Source organism: Eumetopias jubatus, unplaced genomic scaffold (genome assembly GCF_037043125.1).
Source record: "Eumetopias jubatus isolate StellerSeaLion01/CBP00866 unplaced genomic scaffold, mEumJub1_p1.0 scaffold_14, whole genome shotgun sequence".
Lineage (NCBI taxonomy): Eukaryota > Metazoa > Chordata > Mammalia > Carnivora > Otariidae > Eumetopias > Eumetopias jubatus.
The window spans coordinates 56,410,567-56,430,824 of record NW_028274820.1 but is presented as its reverse complement, the minus strand read 5'-3'; the positions used below and the strand labels follow the sequence as shown (position 1 = coordinate 56,430,824).

Below are 20,258 nucleotides of genomic sequence, written 5' to 3'. Positions count from 1 at the left end.
TGACTCAAGGATAAAATTTGGATTAAAAAATAAATGGGCTATTTTCTATTCTAAAAAAATAACACCATATCTCTCAATTCTTAATGAATGAATGACTATGTGTGTGTATACACATATTTTTCTTAACCATTGTTTTATTTTTTTCTTCATTTTTTTAACCATGTTTTTAATGGGAATTAGACAATAGAAACTTTAGAGTATATTCTTTGGCAAGAACCTGTGTTGTTCATTAAGGCATATCTGTACGCTTTGATAGTCAGCTGAGCAGAGGCTATATGAGTTGATATTCTTCAATAATAATGCATAGTATTAAAACTTACTGTAATAAGTGCTTTTATTTGCATTTTTTAATTTAATCCTCACAATAACCCCCTGAAAGTAGGTGTGGTGACTATCTGTATTTCACAGATGAAAAAGGTAAGGTAAATAAGTTGCCCAAGGTTATATTACAAATAAGTAATAGAATCAGGATTCTGTTTCTGGCAATTATGCCTCTCTTTCTACTACACTATAATACTGATGCCTAATGCAGGATTTGTGCCTGAGTTAGAGGTTAGTAAATTCAGATAGAGCTAAGGTTTTCCTTCAAGAAACAGTTTTTAGGTCTCCTCTCATACAGATGAGTGAAGAAAACTACATTGTACGTTCACAAAAAATTTTGCTTGAGATAAATTTGTTTTGCATTTTCTTTAGCTTCCTTTCTTTTCTTATTTTTACTTAACTAAATCCCAGTCTTCTGAATAACTATTGTTGAATATTATCATTATCTTGAATATTATCATTTTCACTCTTTATAAGTATTAAGCTTTCAGAGAACCAAGTGCCTTGTCTAAATAGATTGTAAAGAATCAAAATGTAAGCAAATTGAATTCTTAAATGCTTTCTAAAAGTCAATTTTGTAGCATGTCTTTTTATATTTTTACAGTTTTAAAATGTTTTCTGCGATTTTCTTGTGATGCATGATATTTTGGAATTATTTCATTGAAACTAGGGGAAAGTGTTCAGTAGGTTTTGCAGCTGGCAGTCCTAAAAGCTGAATGAAAATTGCAGAGCCAATTTCACTATGTTATGATATTTATACTTTTATTAAAATTCTTGCTTTTGAGTGTTTGTTTGTGCACAATGTTTTGAAATAAGCCTAGTAATTCATGTTTGAAACTGCTTTAATTTCACAAATAAGAAGTAACTAAATTTTATAGGATTAGTTCTATTCATAGTAATCTGACTATAAAATGTATTCAAAATTTTAACATTTTCCTATGTTAACTTTCAGGTTGAAGGTCTAGAACAGATGTGGAATGATGTTCACTTCAGAGAAAGGGGCTGTGGAGGAATGGTTGTCAGAGTTTAAGGTAATATTTACTGTTTTACTATAATAATTATATTCCAAAGAAGTTTTGCTTGGGGTTTAAATCCCAGTGGCTCTTTTTAAAATTTTATTTTACTATAATTTTATAATTTTTGTTTTTTTATGACTGAAAGGCTAAGTATCTATGGAAGCAGAAATATATTCCAATAAATCTTAATAAGGAATTATTTACACATAGTAATTCTTTCCAGGAAATAAATTCCTTTTTTCTCCCAAGTGGTTAAAAGAGTTTGTTTTCTCCTTTTCATAGCAACCCCACAAAGAATGGTTAAATTTTCTGAATGTTAATGTTACCCTCTCCAGCCATCAAAGATTGTGTTGAAATGTTTCTCCCAATTTGGAGGGCAATGGGAATGGGTATGATCAACAATGGGAGAAGATGGGAAGATATTTGCCCACCTTTCTACCAATGGATCCTTCTTTAACTGGCTTTCTTTTCTTGTGAACTTTTCTCTATAATGGCTAAAATCATCTTCTTTTTTTGCAGGAGGTTGCAGAGGGAAAGGGAAAGAGAGAGAGAACTTTAAGCAGGCTCCATGCCCAGTGCAGAGCCTGACAGGGAGTTCTATTTTACAACCCTGAGATCATGACTGAGCTAATATCAAGAGTTGAACCCTTAACCAACTGAGCCAGCCAGGGACCCCTAAAATTGTATTCTTTAACCAGTTAATTACCTTCTCCTTATCCTCTAGGTCTTGTTACACATCATTATGTGAACTTCATGATCATGAGCCATAGGAGTGAAGGGTTTGGGCTGCAACTGTCACTTTTTTGTCCAGCCTAATCAGCCCACAACTTTCAGGGACAAATGTATAGTCTGACAAAGTCAGACTTATTGGCTTGTTTCAAAGAGGGAGACTACACAACAGGCACCAAACAAAGGAAAAGATAAAATTATAAGATTTGGAGGAAAGGTGAAGTTTAGATGAAATTTAAATGAAGCAGTATTTTTATGGGGCTCAAAACAAAGCAGAGCTATGTGTAATGGAGTCAAAATCTGGTGTGGACTTCAAAGTGGACCCAGGGTCATGTTGTCTTGGAAACTACAAAGTTAACATCTATGTGGAATGTTGTGCTCAGAAACCCCTTATCTGAAGCTCTGGCTCTGCACCTTGGTTGGAAATCAAGCCTGCTTCTCTGTTTCAAGGTGACTTAGATCCTCCAGGCAAGAGTGGGATGTTTCATTCTTACTGTTATATGTTTATACAGCCAAGTTTTTGATATCTATGATTTTAGATAACAAGACTTCTCAGTGAGTAAGAATACAGTTAGTCACTCAAAAAGGAAGGTTGTTATGAAACTTCAGCTGCAGTGTGTCCTTGAGAGAAGCAGTGTTTCCTGTTAATTTTGCAGCTGGCCTTATCAGTCATTATTATCTCATCCTGACAAATGGCTGGGCAGATTTTCACTTTGTCAGTTATTATAGTCATGAGTTGAGTATCCTTCTCCAGATCCTCTAAGGCATCATAAAGTGATATAGAATTTTATAAAAGTATACTGTATATAGTGCCTTCTACATATTTTAATAATTTGATTAAACATTCTGCATATGTTGTTTTTGTAAGTGTTCAAGGTGTTTTTAAGCTTTTTTTTTGCTTCAGGAATGTTTAACATGGTTCATTCTACCATGATTTTTAAAAAAAAAATATTTATTTATTTGAGAGAGAGAGAGCACAAAAGGGGAGAGGAGCAGAGGGAGAAGTAGACTCCCCTCTGAGCAAGGAGCCGGACATGGGACTCGATCCCAGGACCCTGGGATCATGACCTGAGCCGAAGGCAGACACTTAACCATTTGAGCCACTCAGGTGCCCCATCATGATTTTTTTGACAGGTTGATGGAAATTGTCTAGTTTAAGAGTTGAGTACTACTTCTAGGGCATTGTTATGTTTAATAGTGAAATAAAATTTACAAAAACAAATATAGCCAGCCAGTTAGCCATTTTTTAGTATGGGAGTTGTGGAAAGGGGGCATGTTAATGGATGGGGGAAGGGTCAACTATTAAGGCAAATAATTGAAAATCATGACTGATTCCCTTACCTTCCTGTTTATTCCCTTTCTCTCCTGGCTTGGATATGTAGCACCCTAGCAAGTGTAGCAGTGAAGGGTAAGGGGTCAGTGCAGTAAGTAGTATGGGCAAAAATATGCCCTAGTGTTTGAGGAAGTGGGTAGTTGGGCAGAGGGTTGCAGAGGTGACATGCAGAAGACTCAACTAGAGTGGTTACATTGGTAGGTTGGCTACTTTGAGTAAATAAGTAAATACATGGAGGATGATAATGGGAGTTAGGTTTCTCTCTGTCTGAGAAAGGAATTAGAAACATGGAATGAGGAAAGCAAGAAAGAATGCTAAGGTGTTCATTAGAATTGAAAGAATCAGTATGAACTCATGGATTTAAATATGTATCTGATTAAGTTATACATGTAAAACCATACATAAATGCATCCATATATTTCCCAGCTTTATTCACTGGGAGGGCTGAGGAACAATGACACCCTGGTAGTAATGAGTACACCATGCACCCAGATCTTGTTTTCTAAATGCCATCTTCCACTAAAAGAAACTAGGATGTGAATAAAGTATTATCTAAATAATATTTTAGCAATATAACATATATTATGTGGGTAGCACTATTTTATCAAAATTTTTATAAGATTAAATCAAGGATAAGGAAACTTTTCCATTGGGAGAAGGGGAGTGAAATCCTGGGCCACATGAATTAAAAAATAATTTAATTTTGTTCTAGCCCCCCAAGATTAAATTTACCCAATTTTCTTCCTTTTTTTTTTTTAAGATTTTATTTATTTGAGAGAGAGCATGTGCTGGGGGGAAGAGCAAAGGGAGAGGAAAAAGCAGGCTTCCTGAGAGCAGGAAGCCCATCCTGAGGCTTGATCCCAGGACCCTCGGATCATGACCTGAGCCAAAGGCAGATGCTTAATTGACCAGGCCATCCATCACCCCCTAAATTTGCCCAATTTTTAATCAATTTAATATAATGAATGTTTTAAATTATTGTTAAGTCTACATTATAGCAAAGAGAAGATATTTTCTATTCCTTGTTTAATTTGGTAAATGTTCCTGAAAATTATTTTGAGTGTTATTCAGAATTGTGTTAATATGTGTTGAATTCAATTCAGCTCTGTTTATGTTTGATAAAGAGATTAAGCTTATCAGGCAAAATCAGCAGCATATTAAAGGTAATAGAAAGTAGAAAAGTGCTTGAGAACATATCTTTTAAGTACTTTTAAAATTTTAATTTTAATTTTAAAAACATGGAATAAAAATTAAAATTTTATTTTTAAAATTAGAGTATCTTGTCTTTTGAAATGATTTGTGATGTTATATGTTTTGGCTAAAATAATTAAGAAAGGAAGTTTGGATATACACAATATATATAGAGAGAGAGATTGAGGGAGAGAAGAGGGTGGGGGAAGCCTCTGTTTGGTTGTTTAATTTGATAACCATGGTGCTATTAAGGCTATAAGATCATCAGATTGACAAAGTAGTTCAAGCACATAGGGACTCAGAAACCCTTTGATATAATCATAATTATTCTGCTAGGTGGTTTTATGATGCTGGAAAAATCACATTAACTTTTTTAGGTTTCAATATCCTCATCAGAAAGAGTGAAGTGGGTGGTCTGTGAAGATGATTTTAGTTCTACATTGTTCCGTGGTTGCTGTCTGAACTCCCAACCCTATAACTTCATTCACCATGCTCACAAATGCACAAAGACAACACAATTTGTTGTGTACAAATTTTTTTTTTTTTTGCCTTTGGAAGAACTATTCATATCTACTCTAGCTGTGGGCCCTCATATACCAACAAAGTGATTAGACTTGAGACTTCATTATTTTAAGATTTCATTAATAGTTTGGTTTCTATCTTTTTTTTCAAGATCTTTTTCAAGATTTATTTATTTATGTTAGAAAGTGAGCATGAGTGGGGGGAGGGGTAGGGGGAGAGAAGGAGAAACAGACTCCTCCCTGAGCAGGGAGCCCAATGGGGGCTAGACCCCAGGACCCTGAGATCATGACCTGAGCCGAAACCAAGAGTCAGATGCTCAACCAACTGAGCCACCCAGGTGCGCCTAGATTTTATTTATTTATTCATTTGAGAGAGAGAGAGAGCGCACCCATGTGCATGAGTGGGGGAGGGGCAGAGGGGAGGGAAGGGGAGAGGGAGAGAGAGAATTTCTTAAGCAGACTCTGCGGGTGTGCAGAGCTGGACAAGGGGCTCAATTCCAGGACCCTGAGATCATGACATGAGCTGAAACCAAGAGCTGGCTGTTCAACCCCAACTGAGACACCCAGGCACCCCTCAGTTTCTATCTTTTCAAAGATGTATTTGTAAAGTATTATCTTTCAGATTGTATTGTGTTTTTTCTTAATGTTTTGTGTAGATTTATCTAGCAGATTTCTAGACTCCTAATTTTTTCAATTTTCTGGTAATCACTGAATCTTAAAATCTAATCTGTGTATAATATTGAATAGAGTTGTTTTATTTATCGGTTCTCCATCCGTCTGTCTTCATTAATTCTCTTCTACCCAATCCATATCACCTCCTTACATTTTTAAAAAACCATCTGCCAAATGATACTTTAGTATGAAGCATCTGCCTTCTTCAAATTTTGCCAAGACTAATTTCCTAGTATTATTATTATTATTATTATTGTCTCCAGTTCTGCCTTCTTTTTTTTTTAAGATTTTATTTATTTATTAGAGAGAGAGAATGAGAGAGAGAGAGAGAGAGCATGAGAGGGGGGAGGGCCAGAGGGAGAAGCAGACTCCCTGCCAAGCAGGGAGCCCGATGTGGGACTCGATCCTGGGACTCCAGGATCATGACCTGAGCCGAAGGCAGTCGCTAAACCAACGGAGCCACCCAGGCGCCCCTCCAGTTCTGCCTTCTGAAGTTAGAAAGCTTAGCTGGTATTTAAGAAGGCCAGTGCCTTTGAACTAGTACAGCGCAAGAAAATGTAAAGGTTTGCTGATAATAGTATTTAAATCCATGAGGCTCTGTTAGATCTTAAGTTTTTCATTTTTTTAAAGATTTTATTTATTTATTTGAGAGAGAGAATGAGATAGAGAGAGAGAGCATGAGGGGCGGAGGGGCGGAGGGTCAGAGGGAGAAGCAGACTCCCTGCTGAGCAGGGAGCCCGATGCGGGACTCGATCCCAGGACTCCAGGATCATGACCTGAGCTGGAGGCAGTCGCTTAACCAACTGAGCCACCCAGGTGCCCAGATCTTAAGTTTTTCAAAGCACTGTTCATAAACACAGCAATTATATTTTCTCCCCTTCTACAGACAAAAGTGGCTTTTCCCACATTTACAAAATGAAATAATGACAGAATTCTGCACTAATTTTTAGAAGACCCGTCCTCAAATTTAGCAGCATAGTGTCCTAGGCCCAGGGTATTTTCAGAGAAGAGCTATTTTTTTGCCTTCAGGCTGTTTCACAGAATATATTTCACCTCATGAAGGTTAATTGGTACATAAACTGAAAATTGTAATTCACATTTTAAAAAAGATTTTATTTATTTATGTGAGAGAGAGAGAAACAGAGATAGTAAGAGAGAGCACGAGCGGGGAGGAAAGGGAGAAGCAGGCTTCCCGCTGAGCAGGGAGCCCATCGCGGGTCTCCATCCCAGGCCCCTGGGATCATGACCTGAGCTGAAGGCAGACGCTTAACCGACTGAGCCACCCAGGCGCCCCTGTAATTCATATTTTTAATGAATGTTACGGTTTTAGCGTAGATGGTATATGTAATATTATAATAATCTTTCTATTCACTAATCATTTTTTTAAGATTTATATTTCAATTCACTTAGTTTTAAATTTTATTGTTAGACACACACACACACGTAATAGTGTATTTTATATATAAGTCAGGTTCATTTCCATTCAGGGAGTTAAAAATCTGTTGTTTATTTGACCATTATTCCCTTTTATATAAATTCCCCTAGTCTTAGGTTATTCTTGATCAAATAACGGAAATGAAATGTTGCCTGGAGATCTTTTGTTACATGCTTTTGAAATATTGAAAAATGCCCTAATCTCCTCTTTAGTAAGCAGTTGCAGTGAAACTTTTTTTTACTCTGGAGAATGGTAGAAGTTTTCCAGATAGTTCACATTTACTTACCATTCTGGTAAATGAAACTATCTTATTGACTTAAAAAAAGAATCTATTCAATTATATATCTTAGGATGAAATGTGACCTATTTTTAAAGAATCTACTGAAGTATAAACAGTGGCAGTGTTTATTTCTTATTCTGTCCATCTCTAATAAATCCCTTCAGCAAAGGTTTGAGTATGAGGCCTTATGCTGAGTGCCATGGATGGAGAGATGATAAGATAGTTCTTGCCCTTAAGGAGCTCATGGTAAAGTAAAAATAAATAATATATCCTTAGTATAAACATTTATGTTGTTTAATTTTCTGTGTCTGTTTATGCACATGTACACCTATGTACATTAACCATAACTGTTTTAAATTATAAAATCCTAGGAGATGTGACATGTAAGAAATAGTGTATCTCTTGGAATGACTGTTAGCAATATCTTGAGACATTATATATACTGCAGGGTTAATATTTGTTGATTGATTGAAGTAATTTGCATGAGAAAAAATAATGACTTGGAGACAGATACTAAGGAAGGGATATACTCTAGAAGGGTATGTTTTTATCATTTGTTATAATGAAGTGTTTTGTTTTTGGTTTTTTTTTTTTTCAGATTTCCCTACTACTTTTACCCAAAACTGTCTGACTGGAGTTTTATCTCTTCCCATTCCTCTCTGGTCATTGTGTCTTTTCTGAATGGATGGTGCTGGCAAGCTGTAATTAGTTGTCCATATTTTAAGTGGCATTAGGAAAACTAGTTTGTTGGTAGTGTGGCTCTCTTTTTCTCCACTTCTGAGAAGTCTAAAATTTGCCCCCAATTCCTAACTTAATAGTCACTATATGTAACTCAGGAGTTACTTTGATAGATGACTGTGGCTTTAAGGTTTGAAATGTTATTTGATCCTTATACAACATGTTTATTAAGAAATAGGATCAATACCATTAATGAGATTTGTAACATATAATGCTACAAAAAATATATATCTGGCTTTACACATGTTTTGTATCCTATTTCTAACCTGAAAGATGAAATGTTAATGTTAATTTATATCCCTGTTGATGATAAGAAAATTAAATATATTTTTTGTTGAGATATAATTCACATGACATAAAATTCATTGTTTTAGAGGGAAAATATAGTGGGTTTTGGTATAGCCACAATGTTGTGCAACTAATACCAGCACCTAATTCCATCACACCAGAAAGAAACTCCATACCTATTAGTCACTCACAATTCCCCCTCCCCCTAATCTCTGGCAACAACTGATCTACTCTCTATTTATGGGTTTGCTTACTCAGGACATTTTATAAAAGTAAAATCTTTTTTTTAAAATTTGTTTAGACACTACCAGAAACATCTTTATCAAATTATGCCACAAATTTGAAAGACAAGAGTTCTTTAGTCTCATCTCTGTATAAAGTTATCCAGGAGCCACAAAGTGAGGTAAGTACTCTTACAGTTTATTATGCTAGTAGCATTCAGTTGATTGATTTTTAATTTTTTATTGTGAAATATAATATATATATAAAAGACTAAGAAAAACTATATGTTTAAAGAACTTTAATATATATTATGGATTGTTTATCTGATTACATTTGAGAAATGGGTGGGGGGTAAGAGTAGAATACTGTATGTTCAAAAAATGGTAGAGTGAAAAAAAGAACTATAATAAAATGAACTTCATTATACCATCTCCTAGGCCAAGAAATAGAATTATTACCATATTCTAAAAGCCATCTCTGAACATGGTCCTCCTCTTAATTCTATCTGTTTGTCTGTCTGTTTATCTATCTATCTTGTTAGAGGTAACCTACAAAGTCAGGACCATTATATGTATTGATTGATTCAACAAATATTTGTTTGCTCATTATGAGCCAGCTTCAATGCTAGGCAATAGAAATTCAAAGATAAGTAACACATGGTCTTTATCCTGCAAGGAGAAAGGGAGAGAAAATAAGTAAATACATGCATTCAAGCTAATGCCTAGATGGATATGCACAATTCCAGGTATGCAAGGTGAAAAGACATTGCAAATAGTTGGGTTAGTATGTGGAGGCCTGAGAAAATGCAAAACATTTAAGGAATGGCAAGTAGTTTGGTCCAGCTGGTGTTTCTCTTTCCTTACTTCTTTTCTCTTGCCCCCATCTCCTTTTTTTTTTTTTTTAGGAAGAAAATTTAGTTTGAAGGTGATAACATAATCTATACTCCAGATTCTGGTGTTTACAAACCCCACCATTCATAGTAGAAATAGAAAAGGATTGGAAATAGTGTGGAAAATAAAAGGCATGGCATTTGGAAAAAAGCAAATAGGCTAATGCAATAGTTAACAAGAGAATAAGACTGGTACTGAAATGAAGCTGCAAACATTGGTTTAGGCTGTAACCATGGTGAGCCTTGAATTCCATCATAAGCAGGTTAGACTCTTTTTTGCACTGAAGGCATAACTTGATCAGATTATTGTTTCAGGAAGTTGGCTATGTGGAGAATAGATTGGAGAATGGAAAAATTGAAAGCAACAGATGCTAGGACAATAGCCTAGGAGGGAGCTGTTGAGAATGGAAAGAGGTGGGTGGAGTAGAGCGGAGCGCGATATGAGGTGTGTAGTTTTTTTGGTATCTGAGTTTGGTAGATCACATGGCAGCTCTAACACCACTAATGTTATTATTTGGTGGTAAAATAACTTATACCCTGAGTCCGGTCCTATGTAGATCTTTGTGCCTTTTGGATGAAGCTCTCAAACCTATAGTCTATTGTTATTTGAGTATTTAACCTCTTTGGGAAGGGGTTCCAGAAAAACCCAGCTTCTACTGATTATGCTATAAAGTGCATCATGATTTTTACAGGCTGAAGAAAAGACTAGGGATGAAATTGATAAGCCCAAAACTTTACCTGGAATAACTGAATAAAACAATCATATTTTGCTTCTCCCTTCCTACACTCCAAAACTTTTTAATTTGTATAGTATGTGTAGGAAGCTTGTTTTCTTGAAGGGTGTTAGTTTTTAAAGTATTTGGGTGGAAGGTATTTTAAAGTTTTCCATGTTTGAGAATTATTTCACCAAATAGAATAAGTATAGGTATATGCTTTATTTTTTTAAACAAATTAAATCTTGTTTCTCATTTACTGTTTAGTATTTAGTATTTTGCAAGTCTTAAAAATTATCCTGTGATGAAGGGTGTTTTAACCAGCCTACTTTGGATATAGTTTGTAAGGTAAATTTCTGATAGACTAGTTTGGTTTATAGCATTTCTTTTATTCAAAGTGAATACAGCTCTCATGGTTCAGAACAGTATTTCTCAAAGTATTTGTGGTGAAGGACCAGTTTTTTAAAAAATTTCAGTGTGTCACAGACCAATATGTGTACTTAATGCACATGATGAACGTGCAAATCACATCATATGTGAAGTACCACATGAATTTGATAACCCTTAACTGATCTGTACTATATCCTGTTAAGTAAGTCTGCTGATTACCCACTTGGATGTTGCAGCAATATCAAGTTGCTGTAAATGTTTCTAAATGTTTCCAATTTCTGTATTTACATTGTTGGGCACTGGTAACATTTGTGGATAGTCTTTGGTCCATGGACCACACTTTTAGAAGCACTAGTTTAGGAAGTTTTGCATGTAAGTTTGTTTTATGTTTTTAGCTTGATTCATGTGTTAAAGACACTGTGTATTCTGTATTCTTAAAACACAACTCAATCTTGGGGCGCCTGGGTGGCTCAGTCGTTAAGTGTCTGCCTTCGGCTCAGGTCATGATCCCAGGATTCTGGGATCGAGCCCCGCATTGGGGTCCCTGCTCAGCCAGGAAGCCTGCTTCTCCCTCTCCCACTCCCCCTGCTTGTGTTCCCCCTCTCGCTGTCTTTCTCTCTGCCAAATAAATAAATAAAAATCTTAAAAAAAAAAGCACAACTCAATCTTAAAAGATATATTTAGAAGTGCTTCTAAAATATAACTGTGTAAATACTTTAATATCATAACCCTCCTTTTTCTCTTTAGAATATTTTGTATCTTAATTTGGTGATATTCCTAAAATGTTGCTATTATCCATTGTCTTTTGGCATTTTTGAAATTTGGGACATGGTTTGGGTGTTACTTGAAGTTCGGCAAATTTGTTATTTGGATTTTATTAATAGTACTTTTTCATTATTCAGTTTATTTCATTTAATAAGCATTTATTGAACCCATACAAGGTGCCAGAAATCACTTAGAAATGTAGCAGTGAACAAAATAGACTAAATTATTGATCTTCTGGATTAGAACTTGTATTGTGGTAGGTGAGATAGACATTAAGCAAATACCTAAATGTGTAATACAGTGTTGGTTGGTGATAAAACTATGAACAAAAATAAAGTAGAGTAGGGGGAGTATGTATTGAGATTCAGAAGGTATTGGTTGAATCATCTCTGAATGAATTAGGGGGAAAAATAAAACTAAGGGCAAGAGTTTTCCAGGAGAGGGAATAGTAAATGCCAAGACCCTGAAATAGAAAATGTGTGGTATGATCGAGAAATTGTAGAGGCAGTTTATGGTTACAATGCAGTTTGCTTGACTTGTCCTTTTAATTGACTGTAACTTTAAGACAGGCATATGATTAGAGGCTAACAGAGCTCAAGTGTGTTATGAAACCAGCTGTTTTGTGAAAGAGCCACATAAAGTCTCTTTGGTGTTCTAGGCATAGGGAGCGCAGAGTATGGAGAGATCATTCAGTGGGTACGGGCACCTGAATAGTGGTGTCCTTCCAACTTTTCTGTATCTTTTTCCTATCTATGTTCCTCAGTAAAGTTCAATGTAAAAAAATTAACTTGCAAGATTTTCTTGTAAATTTATGCAAACTTAACTCTTCCCCAACTTCTATCCCTGCTTTAGTCATTCAAAGGCAATTTTATGTCACATTTCTCTCTTAGGATAAAAACTTCTTATGTACAAATGGATTTTTGTAAAAGTTTATTTGTAACTTACTTGTTTTAGAATCCAGAATGTATTTTAGAATGGAAAGAAGGTACATGATGATTAGGTTCTCATTAGACCCATAAAAAGCCCATTTAATACCTGAAAATATATTTAAGAAGCAGTTCTGTCTTAACACTACTGTAGAATCTACCCACTAAATAAAATTATGTCAATGAGAATATACATACAAAAATTCAAATCAAACACTAGTAACACAACATGTTCTAATGCTCCATTGTTTGTCTCAAATATATTCAAGTTAGATAAGTCAAATACTGCCTGTATTTCCTACGTGATATATTTTTCATTGCTTTTCTGATATTTTTCAGGTATGTTTGTAAAGGAGTCAAAACATGTTAGCTCCAGTTCTGACCTCTGTGAGCTGCATAATTTTGGCCATAGTAGATAGCCTCTTTGTCTCAATTTCCTAATGTAAGAAGTATGGATAATGATATTCTACCCTACAATGGTGTGGGAATTGAACAGTTCACGTACTTTGAAAGTACTTGGCAAGTTGTAAAACACCGCACAGATACTGGTATTTCTCTCTTGGTTTGACATGCATAATTTCATCTAACCTCATCATAACATAATGATTTCTCCGCCCCTTTGAAGCTGTCTTCATTTGGTTCGGCTTTCATAAAGCAAAAACTCTTTTAATTTTTTTTAATTTTGAATTTTAAATTCATTATAAGACCTGTTGAGGGTGTTTTGATTAAAATTGATTATGTTTCATGAAGACTATTGAATAAATTTTCAACATAAGATTTCATAATTTCACAAATACTTGTTAGGTTATATCAATTGATTTAACCAAAGTTTTTCCGGGTATTTAAAGATTAGGGTTGTTATACAACAATACAAGATTGCTGACATTGGTCCACAAAGAAATTTTTAAGACTCTACTCTGAAAGCCGACCCATTTCCCTGCCAGTTTTTCTTTTTTCCTACCACCCCCAATCCAGTTATTCCAAATTCCTACTTTAAAAACATCTCTTGTTATCTATGAATGGGGTTACTTTGCCTCTAGCCATCCACTTTCCTGTTACCCTTGCCATGCCACAGTAGACATCTGTTGCTCTCTGACAACCATTATGGGAGTGAAAAAAATATTCCTTAACTGTCAGAAGTTAGATAATTTTTCTTTTTTCTTTTTTTTTAAGATTTTATTTATTTATTTGACAGAGAGAGACACAGCGAGAAGAGGGGACACAAGCAGGGGGAGTGGGGGAGGAAGAAGCGGGCCTCCCACAGAGCAGGGAGCCTGACGCGGGGCTCGATCCTAGGACCCCAGGATCATGACCTGAGCCAAAGACAGACGCTTAACAACTGAGTCACCCAGGCGTCCAGAAGTTAGATAACTTTTCAATAGGAAAGCCTAGTTTGGCTTAATGTTTATTGAAGTGTAACTTTCACTACACCTTGTGTAAATAATACTGACTTTAATTATAACCAGTATACTTTACATATTTAGCATGTTTGAAATCAGAACATCCACCGTATGTTAGTTTCTGTGCATTACAATTACTGGAAGTAGAAAATTTGTTTAGTAAGTTGACTTAAATCTATTGCCTAAGTTAGTGAAGTAAATGAACTCTAGTTCATTGAAAATATAACAGCCTGATGTCTTGAAAAATCAGTACCCTGTGAATTTCTTCACATATTTATGACTTGTGTGTGATCATTGTATATGCTTAAAGATAATACTTACATGTAAGAGTCTCTTATGTCAACTTTCTGATTTAAAAAAAATGTCTATGGTATAGATACAGTTATCTCTATTAACTGGGTAATACTGGCCTGTGGTGGGAGCGGAAAAGGTTACAGATAACTCCAGATTTTGTTTCAAATAAAATGACAGCAATGTTTAGATTATCCAAGGGCAATGTATCATGGTTACAATAGGGATCTAGATCTAGGGGTGCTGTAATTATTCAGCTATTTCACACACATTGCTGTTGGATGCTGCCTAATTATAAGCTCAGGAGGGTGATGTGATGATAACTACCTAGGATTCCCATTTCAATTTCTCCAACCCTGTAGGTAATCATGTATATATTGGCATGTTTTATCAGGAAGATAGCTATTTAACTAAGTTAAAAAGATAGGATATAAGTAACAGTACCACTTTAGAGTTATAGATTATTTTAAAGTTTACAGTTGCTTCCAAATACATTTATTTTGAACTGTTTGGCCTTCCAGTAGAAGTAAACTTTCAAAGGTTTGCTAAATAGCTTAGCAGTGAATAGTTTTGCTTCCAAAAAAATAAAAACATTTATATATTTTAGTAATTACCAATCAGGGAAAACCATTTTTATTTCGTATGTCAGTGTCATTCAAATACAGTCTAATCCTTGAATTAACACATCGTCTTTTTTCCAGTTGCTAGAACCTGTCTGTCACCAGCTCTTTGAATTCTACCGCAGTGGAGAAGAGCAGTTGCTTCGATTTACACTGCAGTTTCTTCCAGAATTGATTTGGTGCTACCTTGCAGTCTCAGCCAGCAGAAATGTGCATAGCAGTGGATGTATTGAAGCTCTTCTTCTGGGGGTTTACAATTTGGTTTGTATTTAATGCAGTTAACAGGTGTTTGCCAAGAGCAAATATATAACCTTTTCAGCAAAAGTGAATACATAATATCAACTACTTTTCATTTTAGTAAAGCTAATATTTGTTTTTCATACATCAAATGGTACATAGCACATTCTCCTAAAAAATAACTTTATGGAGGTTGAAGGCCATACAGGCATACATATAATTATGTAAATATACCTTTTTGGATTGGTTGAAAACTGAAAATCAGACCATTTTTGTTCTTTTATAGAGGTATCTAAAAATATCAGTGTTGAATTTTAAATTTTTTAGATTTAAAATCTATTGTCTATAAATTGTCTTTTAGTGATCTTCACAAAAAGCTTGGGAGAAAAGATCTAGTCTGATATGTACCACTAATAATTTCATAAAATCTGGACTGTCTCCAGAATTCATACCATTGATTTAACAGATAGTTTTGATTACTCTTTGTGTATTGATTAGTATGGTATTCTAGATATTTAAGGTTTATACTTTTTAAAAAGGAAAAATTTAAGGGCCTTTTCTTGACATATTTTGTAACTATGTTAATTGATTTAGAAAATGTAACTCTTTACATAAGGAAAACCAGTGATTATTAAGATACTACACATCTCTATTTCAGCTATCCTATGTTACTTATATTTTTAAGAGGAAGGTTAACTCCTGGTATTTATAAATAATTGATAATTGATTATCATAGTTTATGATTTTAGTTGACTTTAAAATTTCTTTCCTTTCAGGTCATTTTTTTAGACTAACAGTTTATAGTTAGCTTTTAAACTTATGTGTAAAAAATAAATATTTTAAGATTTTTTTTCGCTTTTATAGGAAATAGTTGACAAACAGGGACATAGCAAAGTATTGAGTTTTACGATTCCATCTTTATCCAAACCATCTGTATATCATGAAGTAAGTGACATTTTATCAAGGTAAATTTTTTGGTTCTAAGATTTGAAGTTGCTATAAATTAGGGTCTGGTTATTGAGGCCCCCCAAAGTTTATGAATTTATTAGGACCTGAAAAAGTATAAAACACCAGACAAGGTATTTACTATTCCCAAAGTGAAATGAGAAATCAGAATCATAAAACTTTAAAATCTGATTGTTTAAGAACTCTATTGAAAATACTCATTTTGAAATATTTTTCTCTCCTTCTGATGGATAAAACTAGTCTAATATTTTTGTATGTGGCAATTATGTATTTCTGGGGTAGAACTTTTTTAAGTTCTTATTTTAATTCCAGTATAGTTTACATACAGTGTTATGTATGTACAATATAGTGATTCAACAATTCCATACATCATCCAGTATTGGTGTAGAATTTTTGAAGTTGAACTAATTTTATTTCTACTTGTGGTTTGGTTTTTAATTAATTGTTAAATCTTTGAGCAGAAAATTTAGTACACAGGCACAATATTTTTAAGATATATGATGTTCATGGCAATCGTTCTTAGTGGTTTATATATTCTTAATATCACATTTTCAATAGAATGGCTTTTTCTTCTTTATTCAAATGTCTCTAGCCTTCCAGCATTGGGTCCATGGCTCTGACTGAGAGTGCACTATCCCAGCATGGTTTGTCAAAAGTTGTGTACAGTGGACCTCACCCCCAAAGGGAGATGCTGACAGCACAGAATAGGTATACTGTGGAGACATAACCTATTATCCTACCATGCTGATTTTTTAAAAAATTATTTTGGTAGATTTATAAATAATGTTTAATGAGCTGTATGTAACGCTTTAAAAAATATTTGGTCATTTTATACAAGAGAAAAACACATTTTCACGATTTGTTACTTTATACTTCGATTCAGATGTTATCTGGAACATTGAATTTTTAAGATAATTTTCAGATGACTGTGATTTGAGAAGTCTTTTTTTTTTCTTTTTAGTTTTGGTATTGTTATTGATATGGTTATATTATATGGGTCTATTCTATAACATAATATCTTTCCATAATGCCTGCCTAATTATGGTTGACTTCTTAGAATTCTAAAGATTTGTAAATATTCTTTTGGTTTGTCTTTAGGTTTGAAGTATTAACATTCCTTTTGTTGTGTTACAATGCTGCCTTAACCTACATGCCCAGTGTTTCTCTTCAATCATTGTGTCAAATTTGTTCAAGGTAAATAAAAATTCAAATGTTTTTAATGTTGAAGTATATGAATCTAGGATTGCTAGTTTGTTACACATCTAAGTTACTTTTGTTTTGTTTAATCATTTGTTTAAAACATTCAAGAAGTTAATACGAAGCTCAGCCTAGCCAGCATATAGAAAGCTCCCAATAAATGACAGTTCTAAAAAACATAATGAAGAGGGTAAAGCTGAATAACATTTCAATGGAATATTTAATCAGAAAAGGATCATACTGTATAATTAAAAGGTTGGAATTGTTATGACCTTTTGATTTTTGGCATGTGGTTGGTTTCCATTTTGTTTGTTACTTTGTTTTTATTTATTTATATTGTGCTCTAATTTGGTACCAAGAAACGAGTAAGAGATACTGTTTTTAAACTCTCCTTGTTAAAAAAAATTGAGCCAAGAGGTTTTTAAATAAATTACGATAGTCTCCTAGGTATACTATAAAAACATTTAAAAATTGTGATTTAAACAGGTATTTAATGATAGTATATATAGTATGATTCCAGCATTGACTGAGTATGACCAGAATATTAATAATACTTATGTCTAATTGGTGGAATTATGGTTCATTTTCACTTTTTTCCTGTGTGATTTCTTTTGTCATTCTTTAAATTTTCTATGATGAACATATTACCTTTGAAAAAAAGAAAACAAAACAGAAGACAGAGAAAATCCTGTTGGTAATACAAGTAAATAAGGGGAAAGTGGAATTAAGAGGCTTTTAGAATAATTTAGAATTGGGGAACTTATTTAGAAGATGGAACTTTGGAAAGTTAGTAAGAGGGAGGGTATCTAGAGCAATACTTAGAAATTAAATCAAAACAAAACAAAGGGAAAAGCAGAAATTGATATTAATAGAATAGAAAACCATGCAGGACCAGAGAGAGAAAGGAAGTAACAAGGCAGGAGGCTTGTTAGAGAAATAGAGAAGTGGAGAATCTTTCAGATGATTCCTGAATTAGAATGTAGTTATATTTCCTAGACCTTGGAAGATGACACCAATGTGCCATCCCTCCCATTTACTGAATCTTTCTGACATGTTTCTTATTTTAAATCCTTTAAAGGCAGAGGTGTCCAGAGTGTTGAATTTCACAAATCTGTAAAATTTCAAAAAATTTAGAGTGGGTGGGGTATCTACATAACATTGCCAACTTTTTATTTGTCAAGTTATCATATTATAAAATACCGTGAACATTATTTAACAAAAGGGAGACTATTTTAACACCAAAAGAGGTGTGTGGTGGGGGAGTAGAAGTGAGGGACAACAATTTATAAGTTAAAAATGGGATGTTCAGCTTTTCTTGTTTCTTATTTCACTATGGTCCAGTGAAAACTTTGTTATGGACTAAAATGAGTGTGAGGACCAGCCCTTCATAAACATTTATTTAAGGAGTAACTTGATGCAGCAACTTTTACCTGTAGAACTTAAAACACACTACAAAGCCCAGGTTTTACTCTAAAGCAGTGTCTTACATGGTAGGACCCAGGAATAATGTTCTAATACGTTTGAAGTTCTAATGTTTTAATATAGATAGATGTTCTAATACAACCTCCTAAATAAGAATGACTGTTGATGTTTTCACGAAACTACTGATGGAAAAGTTAGGAAAGAACATGTGTCACTGGTTTCTGTCCTGTGTGACTCCTATGAACTGCCCTCTAATATAATTACTTTCACATTCTTGATAGAAAGTTGCTAATATACCAGTTTTAACTAACCAGGGGAACTGGGTTATCCTTCAAAAACACAAGTAATATCTGGTTTTAAAAACAAAGAGAAATACAGATTGAAAACTAGCTATAGGATTTTGGCCAAGGAAGATTTTTAGTAGAGACATTAGATTAATTCTATGCAAGGAAAAATTGAAAAAAAGAAATTTTAATGTTCACCAGCTGTAAGAAAACGAGGGAGGAAAGAGATCTAAGTAATTCAAAAGACTTAAGCTGTTTAAGTAATGCTAACTCTTAAGCCACAGAAGGTGATAGAAGAGGAAATCCTTCAAATTTGTCATTCATGTCTTTTTTTTTAAAGATTTTATTTATTTTTCAACAGAGAGAGACAGCGAGAGAGGGAACACAAGCAGGGGGAGTGGGAGAGGGAGAAGCAGGCTTCCCGCCGAGCAGGGAGCCCGATGTGGGGCACAATCCCAGGACCCTGGGATCATGACCTGAGCTGAAGGCAGACCCTTAACAACTGAGCCACCCAGGCGCCCCATTCATGTCTTTTTTAGTTTGCTTTTTTTTTTTTTGATTCTCTATTACTGTGTTCTCAATGGCTTAAAATCTAGTTATTCATTTCTCTTAATTCCTGATTTCCTTAAGCATTTATCAAATATTCTAATTAAGATATTTTGTACATTTTTAAAACTAATAGAAAAGAATTAGAAAACACTTGTATCTAATCAAGCAAAGCCTAGTCTGTATCTATGGAAAGAAAACTGATTACAGAACTGTGATGACAAGTAAGTTATAAATGGTTATGATAGTTAAAGAACAAGAGCTTCCTGATGATACTAGTCCTAGTGCAGGTTTTCTTGTAGAATCAATCATCACACTGTTTTATGGCTAAAACAACCAGCCTTTTGGCCACATGGCAGTTGTGTTAGTTTGCTGCTCGATTTGGTTGTTGATGACTATGACAAAATGATTGACCAGGTCATCTAGGAGAAAGGATACATAATTACAACCAGAAAAATTTCATGGAATATTTGAGTTAGACTGGGTGACAAATGTATTTCATTCTTTAACTTTCCAATTGTAATGAATCGTGGAAGTAGTTAAAACAATCTTGGACACTTCCCACCCTCCACCCATACATACACATCCATTCTACTCAGCAAAAATCTGTTTGGTTGCTTTAAGCTTTGCTTCCCTGATTCAGACTTACGGCCAGCTTGATAGCTGTTTTCCTCCCATATGGTGTATACAGACTATTTGAAGAAGAGACCTAAAAAGAAGCAAGAACTAGACTGAATGAATTTTAGTCAATAAGTTTTTATTTTCTTATTTATTTTTTAAAGATTTTATTTACTTATTTGAGAGAGAGAGAATGAGAGATAGAGAGCACGAGAGGGAAGAGGGTCAGAGAGAGAAGCAGACTCCCC

General features: G+C 34.3%; 1 protein-coding gene across 1 annotated transcript in view; it reads left to right on the top strand.

Moving 5' to 3' along the window:
- Positions 1–20,258, top strand: part of HYCC1 (hyccin PI4KA lipid kinase complex subunit 1) — a 98,484-nt gene that overhangs the window by 47,280 nt on the left and 30,946 nt on the right. The window contains exons 2-7 of the mRNA XM_028119350.2: positions 1,274–1,352; positions 8,826–8,927; positions 14,822–15,001; positions 15,842–15,922; positions 16,536–16,651; positions 17,042–17,137. Of these exons, the coding sequence (XP_027975151.1) occupies positions 1,299–1,352; positions 8,826–8,927; positions 14,822–15,001; positions 15,842–15,922; positions 16,536–16,651; positions 17,042–17,137 (629 nt within the window). The 5' untranslated portion in view covers positions 1,274–1,298. The remainder of the gene's footprint in view (positions 1–1,273; positions 1,353–8,825; positions 8,928–14,821; positions 15,002–15,841; positions 15,923–16,535; positions 16,652–17,041; positions 17,138–20,258) is intronic.